Source organism: Ambystoma mexicanum, chromosome 6p (genome assembly GCF_040938575.1).
Source record: "Ambystoma mexicanum isolate Mex_15411 chromosome 6p, UKY_AmexF1_1, whole genome shotgun sequence".
Lineage (NCBI taxonomy): Eukaryota > Metazoa > Chordata > Amphibia > Caudata > Ambystomatidae > Ambystoma > Ambystoma mexicanum.
The window spans coordinates 11,263,568-11,275,695 of record NC_090935.1 but is presented as its reverse complement, the minus strand read 5'-3'; the positions used below and the strand labels follow the sequence as shown (position 1 = coordinate 11,275,695).

General features: G+C 47.3%; 1 protein-coding gene across 4 annotated transcripts in view; it reads left to right on the top strand.

The window, feature by feature from the left end:
- The window catches only part of LOC138511134 (NACHT, LRR and PYD domains-containing protein 3-like), a 703,807-nt gene that overhangs the window by 581,366 nt on the left and 110,313 nt on the right, over positions 1 to 12,128 (top strand). For all 4 annotated transcript variants that reach the window (XM_069626620.1, XM_069626622.1, XM_069626619.1 and 1 more), the window contains one exon: positions 5,187 to 5,357. In XM_069626620.1, coding sequence (XP_069482721.1) covers positions 5,187 to 5,357 — 171 coding nt within the window. The remainder of the gene's footprint in view (positions 1 to 5,186; positions 5,358 to 12,128) is intronic.

Here is a 12,128-nt window from a genome sequence, read left to right as displayed (position 1 = left end):
CTAGAATAAATCACATTACATCCGCCAGTCGGAACATCCACTGGCTAACAGTACAGGATCAAATCTCATTCAAAACTCTCTCGCTGACCCACAAGTGCCTATCCAGCTCTGCTCTCAAATTTCTGGCAAATCTACTAAAAACCAAACCAATAGACCTACGCGTTCAACCCAGGCTTACTTACCATTCCGAGATACAAACGTCAGAAAGCAGGGGGCCGCAGCTTCCCTGTGGTAGCTGCCAAACTCTGGAGCACCCTCCCACTGCCATTAAGAGCTGAACCTTCCTTCTGGATGTTTAGAAAAAATCTGAAAAACTGGCTTTTCGCACATGAGCAGTAATTATTACCTTCCCTCATAACAAAACCTTTGGTCTGTTATTTCTCTGCATACCTGCACTATTCTGCACAATGATCTGTAGTCGTATTCTCTACCTACAATGTAGTTGCATTGCTCCATCATGAAACTACATGTATACAATCTCTGCTGATGTAACCTCATTGTAACTGTCAAGAATTGCGTCCAGATGCCTCAGGGTTAGGTGTGCTATACAAATGCATACATAAATAAATACAACAAAAGACATCTTGTGGTACAGGAGTCATCTCTGCCAAATGTCATGGTTCCATCATCAAGGGGACCCGAGATAGGAGGCAAAGTCTGACCACGACAAGTGTGCCCTCCTGCATCACCGTGCATCAGTGGCCGCCATCTAAACCAGCTTTCCTGCATCCAGTCCTATGCATTCTCTATACTGCAGACCTTACACCAGCATCTGTCGCTGACCAGAGAAGTGTCAAACCTGCAACCCCTTGGCATCCAAGAACATAGCTGAAGGCGGGAAAAGCAACCTTCCAAGCACTAAGAAGAAGAATCAGAGTATGGAGGTGAGTTCTAACAGTACTTACCCAACCCCCAAACGCCCTTTTAAAACTTTGGTAATTTTTAGAAACATTTGTAAGAGAGTGGCTTTACCATTGCTTGTTCGTGTAAGCATTACAAAAGTGGGGGGGGGGACTTCTATTGCTAGGATAAGTTGTCCCCTACCCTTTGGAAGTCTTCATTGGACTCCAGAAACCATCCAATAACTTTTTCCTGTCTCACAAAATGATGTGGATCTTTGGGGAACATTTGGGTACAAGGCCCCATGCATCTTAGGGATGGACTTCTAAAGTTAGTGTTGTATCTCTGTGGACCTGTTGTGCTGCATACTAATACTTACCTTCTTTTGCAGGAGTTTATGTATTTTGCTCTGCTCCAGTGATTGTATACATGTATCATTTATTTAGCATTGTGTGATATTACATGCTAGTAGTCATTTTTTCATGGCCATACTTCAAGAAGTATTTGTATTACTGTTTGTCTAAGTGTGTTCCTCGATGTTTCACTGTATGTACTCATTGAGGACCCCTTACCAGGCTCACCCCTCCTGAGACTTGGCCTTGACCACTCGCTTTGCTACCTTGAACTGGTTTGGCAACAGCTCCCATAGTCGTCCCTGTCACTAAACTAGGTTGGCCTCCTATACATCTGCCCACCAGGCCAGAGTATAGAAAATCAGTCCTAACAACCACCTTCTCCCATTCTCTACCACAACACCCTCTGCTCACTCCCACTTCAGACACTCCCTACACTACTTCTCCTACACGCATTTGCCACACTCTCATGCTCACATAAACACAGTACCCTTGCATTCACTTAACCACCCCTACACTCTGCCATTCTTTCCTTCCTCCTGCTGAGTTCTCGGTCTATCTCCTTCTCTACTTCTCACCACACCCGAACAACCCACACTTCCTGATGCCCCTTTTATGCTTCCCTCACCTCCATTGGGCATCCGCCCCTTGTCATTCATCTGTCCCCTTCCCTACCTGGGAAGTCTCGTCTGTTACTCAATGTAACAAAGAGGGGGTACATCCGGCCAACTTTCTTTCTCCATGCGGCTCACCGGGGAACAATGATGTCCATCCTGGAAGCTTAAAGTTCGAGTTTGTATTAGAGGCCCTGTGTTCGGGCTTCCCCCAAGGCAATTTCCATTAGTATTGGGGTTGGTGGTCACCTCCTCTCATGTGACCAGGGGACGGCGGCTGCAACCTGATCCTGACCCTGCGGGCAGTAAAATGAGGGAGGATCACATGGGAGGAGACAGCCTACGATGACATGTCATAACTCCATCGGGTGAGGCATGGTAGCCCCCATTTAACCTTGAGGATAATCTCCCCATACCCGAGACTTTTATGGCTTATTGTCATTCATCTACACCTCCCCCTTTGAAGTGCATGGAAAACCTTTCCCCACGTCAAATGGGCCCAACCTCCAACCGAGATCAATCTTGTGGGAATTACATCACCACCTTCTCTAGGTCAATTTTTCAATCATCTAACAATATGTTACCACTTTAAACTATTGAAAATTATTGTTCAAGCTTTTGAAATCATTCACCAACAATGGACTTCTTGTCCCGTAATTCCTCAAGTACTGGGACGAAGAAGAGGGAAAGAGTAGTGCAGAGCGTGAGAAACAAGAAGGCCAGTGAGTGTTCTAGTCTTTACCGTAAATATCTGTGTCCAGGAAATATAAAGGACGGAAACAAGATGCAAGAGGCTGCTGCTGGTGAGGCTCGAAGACCGGGAAAACAGATTCAAGCGTGGTGGAGCCCGGTGGCTCACCAACAGAGAAGAGGGGAGACGGTGACAGAGCAGGCCATGCTACCAAGACTCCAGGTGCCAGAGGAAGAATCCTGGGTGTTTGCCGACCGCCCAAAGCAAACCCTTGCTTACTGCAGCCAGAGTGAAAGTAGGCATGTGGAAGAGATGCCACGAGAGCTGAGAGGCCAAACAGGAAACAGCCACAAAGTGAAGCAAGGGAAGCCAGGTGGCGTACCTTCACTATAAAACCGTGCACGAGCCTGAGAATGCCAGCAAGAGATGCAGAGTCAGCCCAAAGGCAGTGGGTACCCTGGGGCATATCATTGACTGTAACATATCAATAACAGTAACAAGAACCACAGAAACTGACTGTAAAAGGGGGAAGAGAAGTAAAACCCTTATCAGTGTGTGAATGTATGGGATGTATATACATGGGAGCACCAAAATGAAATTTATATCAAGATGATGTGATATCCAAGCAAGTGAATATGCAGTTGTGGAAATGGTTAGAAACCCCATGTGGAGTCAAGAAGCCATGGTTAGAGAAAATACCAGGCGATAGCAAGTTTGTGAATACAAGAAGCCCTGGCAGGAAAGTATAACAGGCAATTGCAAGTGTGTAAGAATAAGAAGCCCTGGCAGGAGAGTATACCAGGCAATTGCAAGTGTGTCCAAATTTCTAAGTACAGAAATATCAGAACTGTGTTAAACATATAAAGAAAAGCCAAGTCCTGACGAAAAGGATTACAAAACTAGGATGGTTTGACTGTGACAGCCCTATTGTGGGCCAAAATAAGATATAAATAATTGTTTGTGCTGAAACTACAAGGAAGAGAAATCCAGGGGAAGGGAACCCCATTGTGGAGCAAGGGCTCTTCCAATGTAAATAACTTTCTGAGTATTCATGGAAGAGAAATCCAGGGGAAGGGAACCCCATTGTGGAGCAAGAGCTCTTCCAATATAAATAACTTTCTGAGTATTCATGGAAGAGAAATCCAGGGGAAGGGAACCCCATTGTGGAGTAAGAGCTCTTCCAATGTAAATAACTTTCTGAGTATTCATGGAAGAGAAATCCAGGGGAAGGCAGCCCCATTGTGGAGCAAGAGCTCTTCCAATGTAAATAACTTTCTGAGTATTCATGGAAGAGAAATCCAGGGGAAGGGAACCCCATTGTGGAGCAAGAGCTCTTCCAATGTAAATAACTTTCTGAGTATTCATGGAAGAGAAATCCAGGTGAAGGGAACCCCATTGTGGAGCAAGAGCTCTTCCAATGTAAATAACTCTCTGAGTATTCATGGAAGAGAAAACCAGGGGAAGGGAACCCCATTGTGGAGCAAGAGCTCTTCCAATGTAAATAACTTTCTGAGTATTCATGGAAGAGAAATCCAGGGGAAGGGAACCCCATTGTGGAGCAAGAGCTCTTCCAATGTAAATAACTTTCTGAGTATTCATGGAAGAGAAATCCAGGGGAAGGGAACCCCATTGTGGAACACAAGCTCTTCCGAGATAGAGTTGTTTTTGTGTTGGAATTACTTATTCTTCTTTTAGGAACACATTTGCAAGGACTTGTGAGGGTCAGAATAGAACTTGTGGACAAAAGGACAGTTTAATTCTGACATCCCGACACTGACAGCCCCTTAGTGTTGGTTCCTCTTAGAGCAGTGTCGGAGAGGCCTTTTCCCAACCCCTTTGATTTCAATAAAAGTCTTTACCCAAAAACATGGCGAACTTGTGTCTGAGTTTCATTCCTGACTCTTCCCAGTATTGTCATTATCCGTAGTTTGGACATCCTGCCAGCTATGTGCTACTTCTCAGTATACTCTCTGCTCTGCTCCCACAGGCTCACCACTTCCTTGTGCTCTCAGCATTAGCTGCTGGGTGACTGATTATGCGATCCGTCGGAGGGTTGCACGGGTCTGGCTGGTTTGTCTCTGAAGTTTCCATTCTGATAGCGGGTGGTGTTTTTCAGCTTTTATCCCCAGCATGTTATTCCTATCAGAGACAGGGAAAACTTGAGCAAGCATTTTGTGGGCAAGGCATGACGTGCAACATTGTTGTACTGCACCGATAAATGCCAACATAAGGGAGGGCAAGACTTCGGTCCCTCTAAACTGCTGCTGCCCTCCACAGGTGTAGGACTGGCACTGGATTATTTCTTGGTAGCGCTCCCAACCACCACTGAGAGGGGTTGCCATCCTCTCCAGACAAGGCCAGGGCACTGGCCTAGCCACAACACACAGTGGCAGGTGGGCTGAGATGTGTGGCACAGAGACACACAAGTCAGGACACACAAAGGGGACATGAGAAGAGATCTCTGGTGAGAGAGACACCTTAAATTCAGGACACCCAAGTGAGGGCTGAGGAAAGATGTGTGTGGAGGAGACGGATGATTCTGCCAAATGTTCACTTATGCTTAAAGATATCAGTGGGTGGGGAAGGTTTCAGAAAGGTGACTGTTGGGAAGATAGGGGAGTTCATCATGGATGGGAGAGAAGCTGTGATGTCCCTTTTCATGCTCTGCTTTATCTCTTTCTCATGCAGGTTGGGTGACAGCTCCCTCACAGCCTCGTGCTGTGCAGCTCTCTCCTCTGTTCTCAGTAAAAGTACATCTCTCATTGACCTCTACCTGGGCGGGAATAAACTGGAAGACTCTGGAGTGAAAATGCTGTGCAAAGGACTGAAAGATCCAGGCTGCAGATTACAGGAACTGTGGTAAGTTGCTGCTTGAGTCTTCTATTGCATTTATTGACTGTAAGTATCAATGTTGTGGAGAGGCGGGGTCCACTCCATCTACTCCCCCTCACCCTGCAGAGATCAGATCACCACGAGGAGAAGGATTGGCGCTGCATTGTTCATTCAATCATCGACAAAGTTACAGTAGTGTGAAAAAGGTCAGCTTAATGTGACAGGCAGTGCTAACCTGGCGTTTATTAAACTATATAAATGGGTAAGAAGAAAACACCTAATGTAAACCTAAATATAAGATGGGAGCAAGCTAGGACCATCAAATAATGATAAGGCAGTCCTAGTGGCGTCTTGTCAAATAAAAGGGCCTATACTAAAAATAACTATTGCCAGTCCTTACAACTAATACCAAAAAGAGTGTGGGATAGTGTTCACAAGAAAGAACGAAGTGTTCACAAGTGATAAGTCAGGATGTTATAGCCGGGTTCTCCCTTCCCCATGGTTTTAGCATGGGACAAGGTGTGACTCTTGGGCATACTCCTGAGCTTCTCCAGTACAAGGCTGTAGTTCCTTTCAGTGATATCAGGACCTTCATGGTTAAGTGTCTTTTCTACAAAATCTCTCGCCTCCGAGGGCCTGATGTGTCCAAAATAACAAAACAAAATGTCCTTTCCGTATGTACGTTGGGTGATGACTCTTCACCCTTGGGTCCCCTCTTCCGGGCTCAGACCCTTCTCGAATGTTAGCCTCCCTCCGTCGGGTTCACTACAGCCTTTTAATCAGAATGCTTCACTTGTATTTATGAGTCTTAATGTCTTTTTAAACAATCTTTCACTGTGGGCATCCCTCAGCCGGGTTCACTCTTGTGGTCACAATGTTAACAGGGTTATCTTACTTCACCCCGTTCAGCAGGCATCCCTCAGCCGGGTTCTCATTTGCCACAAATACAGTTCACTTTGCTTTACACAATGCAGGATTTACTTCCTTTAGCTTTCCTCTTGGTTATGGGTTCAAGACTTTCCAGTGTACAAGGGGTTTTACTCGACCCTTGTATGACCACTTTGACCTCCTGCGTCAGCTCTCCTAGGGCCTTCTGGTATCGGTAGTTTCAACAAAAGGTGACCGGCCAGATTCTTTCGAATGAGCTCCCACTTGGTGCTAGACCACTCTGCAGCTGGTCTCTCCCAGGGTTTTAACAGTTCAATAACACACAAAGCCTCAGTTCTTTGATTCACATTATGTTGTCATCTGCAACCTTCACTCAACATCTGCAACCTTCACTCAACACAGTTCTGTTTACTATCAGTTCTCCCTCCAACTCACTGGCTGTGATGAACGCTTGATATTTTTTATCTCTGGAGTTAAGGGCGGTACCACGGTAGCAAGCGTCTCTCCCTGACTTGGTTATCAGTGTCGGAGGGTTCTGTGCACTGTTGACACCTGTTACATCCTGGCTGTTATTCCCGGGCTTGTGATTCCTTTCTTGGAGGCTTCATGAGTCTGGTTCGAAAAGGGCAAGGGCACTTCCCTCCTTGTCTGTGTGTGGTTATTGTCAATTGCCTAACCTTGCCTGACTCTTGTGTTGGGACATGTCAGGTAAACAGCCCTGGTGTTAGTTCGTTGTCTTTCATGGTGTAAGGAAGTGTTTGTGTCGGAAAAGGCTGGGTACAACTTCTGAGTATCCAACAGGGTAGCATGGGGAAAAGGTGTTATAAGGAAGGGGGTACCGTGTCTCACCCATCTGGGCCCCACTTTGACTCCCCAAGGACCCCCCCATCCTGGTGATCCTCCCACACTAGTCCACCCCAGGACCTGGATCCAATAGCAATGGCCGTGTCCTTGCCACCTGAATGACAGATCCCTGGGGACTAGTAGTTGCCTCAGAGTAACACGTTGGAGTTGCCCAAGTGCAATTTACATCAATAAACCCAATCACCTTCCTACTAACCTGCCTCCTCCAGGTCCTGCCTTGCCTTGCTTCCCATTTGTAACTTCTTCTAACGCCTTGGGCCCTCCTTCCCAGGACATCTCCTCAAAGCATCCAATTACATCCTACCCGGTCTTCCTTACCAAGCAGCCAGTCCTTACAAATGGTGTCTTATGAACTGGCCTCTTATCGCTTTCTACCTCCCAATCTCATATTAAGGCCTTTGTTTCTCTGCCCAGACAGTGCTAACAATCCTAACCTATGGCAGATATTCGGACATGAAGCTGTCCCGGCACCAATAGAAACCATCCCCCACAAAGATCTTCCGCCCACCCCTTATTCTCCCTCATCTTTCTCTTCACTTTGAACACCGACTACACCTCAACAGTTCCATTAGACAAAAGATTTGGCTCATGCAGGACATGTGTACCTCGTCCGGAGCGAATATTCCCAGTAACTCCTACCTGATTTCCTCTGCTGCCAGCAAAGTGCCCCCCACTGTCTTTTGTGAAGAATCTGAGGGCGTCCTAACATCTTTTTCTGAGAAATCCTCCTCCCAGGGGGTCAGGGAAATGCCATTGCTACCGGATCTTGACCCTGGTGATGGATATGCGAGGGTGGACTACCTGTGTGGGGGTGACTTGGGGAGGGGAGGTGAGGTACCCTTAAAGGAGATGCGGTATCCCCCATTCCCCTTTCATATTGCGTTTGCCATACCCCTCACCTTTATGGGCTGTTATCAGTCATTTCCTGCTTCCCCATGGAAAACACCACACACAAGCACCACGTTAATACTGAGACTAAGAAGAGGGTATTCAAACACCACTTTAGTACTGGGACGAAGAAGAGAAGTCTGGAGTCAATAACAACTAAATGTGACTGTTTGCAAAATGAGTGTACTAGCTCTTTGGAAATCCTATCCCGGTGCGGGATATTTAAAGGGAGAAACAAGTGGCAGAGAGAGAGGAGGGGCGGATAGGACATCTCCAAAGTGAAGGCCGTGCAAGAGAACGCCAATGATCGGGAGCTGAGACCGGCGATGCAGCGGTTCCTCAGCGGGAAGCGAAGCAAGAAGCTCTGGTTATAGGGAGACAAGCTCCCGATGGTACTTAAGTGGCTCCAGTGAAGCAGAGAGGCTGGGGACTCGCCTGGGAGCAGTGGCAGACTTCCTAAGAGCACCGCAGAAAAGCTGCAGAATGCATCCGATCGATCGCTGCAGCAGACAAAAAGCAGCTCAGAGAAGGCAAGGCTGAGCCACCCGGAACTGGTGAGATGGCCTGAGGGAACGGGTAACACCGGGGCACTGCGCTTAAGCTTAAAACTTCAAAGACACTGCAATGAATACCGAACTGTAAGAGAAACGCCAAACCAGCATTGCCAGGTACAAAGAGGATATGGAACAGGGAAAAACAAGTTTTACCACATACCAAGAGTTAAAGAAACAGAATTGGCAAGTGTTAAAAGAAGATAGCGACAATCCCCTGTGGTTCTGGAGAAAAGTGCGTAACAAGTATTGTGAAGGGTCAGAGGAAGACAAGTAGTATAAGGAGAAATACTGCAGAGCTTGTCATGGCGCAATGTAAGCAAGTACTTTTGAGTACAGATCTGAATGAAAGCAGTGTTGTTGAATTTAACTCTATGAAGGAACTTGAACGAACAAGCATTGGAACGAGCCATTAAAGCTACAGGGTTTGACAGAACAAGTATTGACAAGAGCCATAGGAATACATGAAAGTGTAACAAGTGAAGTGTGGCAAAAACAAGCAGTAATGAAACATTAAGAGGATGTGAAATGCGAAAGACTCGTTTCACCTGGCAGGAGAGGAAACCCGGCGCCACTGTAGAAGTGCAACGGTGGCATTGTGGACACAAGAAGCAAATGAGAAGAGATCAGTAATGTGTGTTGGTTACGTGACCAGTAAAGTGACCTGTAATGGGTGGACCATGTCGTGCAACAACTGCGCCTAGACTGAGGACACCTACTTACGGAAAAGCCACGTAAATACTTGCAGAGAAACACTGTGACTGAACCTAAAGAAAGTGTGTGTGAGCTAAAACTAAGGAACAATAATTGTGAACTTAGTGAGAAGTAACTGTGATGCTGGAAATGCATCTGAGGGACAGGGCCTCCGTATCCTTGTACTTTACTGCTTTTTATCGTGTGTTCTGTCGTGTTTTCCGTGTAGGAGTTCATGTGGGACTCCTGGCGGTACAGCTCTCCCCTTTTGGTTTGGTGAACAGACCCATTGGATACCCTTATGGCACCCATGGGGAGGGGTGCAACCCTGTGCCCCTAGTGTATGTTTTTGGGCACCTGTGTGTGACCCACAGAGCAGGGTACGGGCTGGTGGCAGCTCTGTGCTGAAAAGACTGGTGCCCTGAGCATCCTCAATTTTGGGATGTCCAGGCCCTGTCATTGGAATCTGTAGATTCCTGATGGAGACAAAATGGCCCCCATGGCCTCTTGCCTTCCATCACCTGTTACCTTGATCTTCCCGAAATCCCGGGAAGCCCTGCCTCTGTCCCTTCCCCTGACTGGCTGTTGGGTGGAAGTTCCATATATGGTAGTGTGGGGAAGTACTGACCAGACTAGCTGGAGCCTTCCCAACGACCGTATGTTGTGGGTATGCCTGTGGGTGGGACCTGGGTGAATGGAGTGTGTGACGAATACGCATTCTATGTTGTGGGTGTCTAGTATCTGGTGGTTGATACAATGACTGAGACAGCCCTGCCCGAAACCGGTATGAATGCAGTGTAGAGTATTGAATGGCTGGGTACTTGTCCCAATACACATAACTTGTTGTGAGTGTCTGGAGAGAAGTGAATGCGCTGTGTGCCTGATTGGCTGCCTGCCTGCATGAATGCCCTTAGTCGTAATTGCATGCTTGAGTGTGACCCAGCGGAATGAATGGGAGATCAACAGGATATCTGGGGACCTCTCACTGCTAGGAATCGTGTTCAGAAGCTGAAGTCCACTACGACGAGTAACTGGAGTAACTGAAGCTTGACCTTGAAGCCCTGCTGGACGAGAAGAATTGCTGTTGCTCTCCTTCACAATCTGACAGCTGCTGTGCCTCCAAGGACTGACCCAGAGAGGACCTAGTAAGGCACCCTCTTCCTGAGCTATGAGGGACCATCGTGCACCAGCTGATCTTTGCCAAAGCTCCCTGGTAGACAAACCTTCGACAAGCTGCTGACCCGAGACGAGGACTGCTGCGGAATCCCAAGGAGAAGCGCCCGGACTGTTGTCCCCCACTGTTGATGACCACCGTCGACGACCAGAGCCGCCGTGCTCCCATTTGCCTAAGAACTTCATTTGATCCAAGGACGCTCTGGTCTGCATCGTCGCCGCTGTATCCTGCTGGAAAAGGCCTGACCGTCGACGTGCCAAGGAGCATCCGCCGGTGGGTTTCCCGCCACCCAAAGAGCACAGAGATGCCGCCGACTCAACGCCCTTGCTGGGCCACAGTTCTTCAAACTCTTTGCAGTCCAGAACTATCGACATTGAGGTGCCCCGCACGCCTCTTCCTTGCAGAATGTTTACGCTTCACCGTCAACGAGCACCGCTAGGAACGAAGCTGCCACTTCACCGTCGTAGTTCACCCTGTTCTCCATCGGACGTTCGACCCATAATTCCTGCCTTAAAGGGAGGGCACTCAAGAAGGGCCGTTGATTCCCCACTGAGGAATGCTACAATGCCGGGTACTTTGGGGTTGCAGAACTATTGGGAAGTATAGTGTGAACAATATATGGACTGGGCTTGTGATACATCTTTGCTTTACAGGTTGCCCAGGTGGGGGGATCTCCACACAGAGCTGTGTCCAGGTAGCAGGACCAGTATTCTGCCAATTGTTCCAACCAACTGCTTTCCTCCTATTTTCTATTGTTGGTTTCCTTATTAATTTGATCTGTGTGACATTTAACCTGAGTACAGTTGATGCACTTTAATGAGATCTGCTAATAATTGTGTGTAAGGCAGAAACCTGCGCAGTAACCTTAGGGACCACTGCAAAAGATTTAAGACTACAGGTGTTGGCAGTAAACTCACTTGGTAGCAGTCTGTACCACCCAGATTTACCTGGTAGCTGTGGCTGAGCAGTCAGACCTCCCTCAAGAAGAGTTAGGCAGTATGCAAAGTATACACAATAGGCACTCAGGTACAATAATACAAGCAAACACTGACCAGAGCTTTGGTATCAAAGTATATAATTATTTATTTAAAAACACACGGTTTGAAACACTCCAGCACTCTTATTATAAAATATTCTAAACACGTTACTATTATAATATATACACCCCTTTTTCCTTATCAGATAAGTCACTGTAAAACACCACTTATTTTCATACAGAGGCGAGCGCTTAACTAGATGGCACTCCAATAAGTTTGTGAGAAAGGGAGGGAAAAAGACAGAATATGGAAAGGTACACCACTCTAAGATTCATGAACACTGTTAGCAAGGCAGAAGAGCAAAAGTCACTGGTGAGCCAAAGTCCAAAGGCTGGGCCCACTCTTAGAGAGCAGAGCACAAATGCGCCCAAGATCACACAGTTACACTAGGCTTAGAAAGTCTTGCAGAGGGTTAAAAAAGAGTTTAGAGAGGCTCAGGAAAGTTTAGCCAGGGTGTCCCAGGCTAACCCAGGTTCGAAAGCCATGGGCTAAATCTACCCCGTACAGTCGGTAGCAAGGGAAGCCAGGCGGGACACGGTACCTTAAGTGGGAAGGATCCTCCAGCGGTGGCAGTTGTTCCTCGTAGTGGGTGCAAGTTGCGTCATCGTCCAGGGGAAGAGAAGATCTTGACTTGGAGGAAAGATGAAGGTCGTTGCACTACCAGGGTAGAAACCAGCCGCAGAGTTTTCCGGTTAAAGGTGGT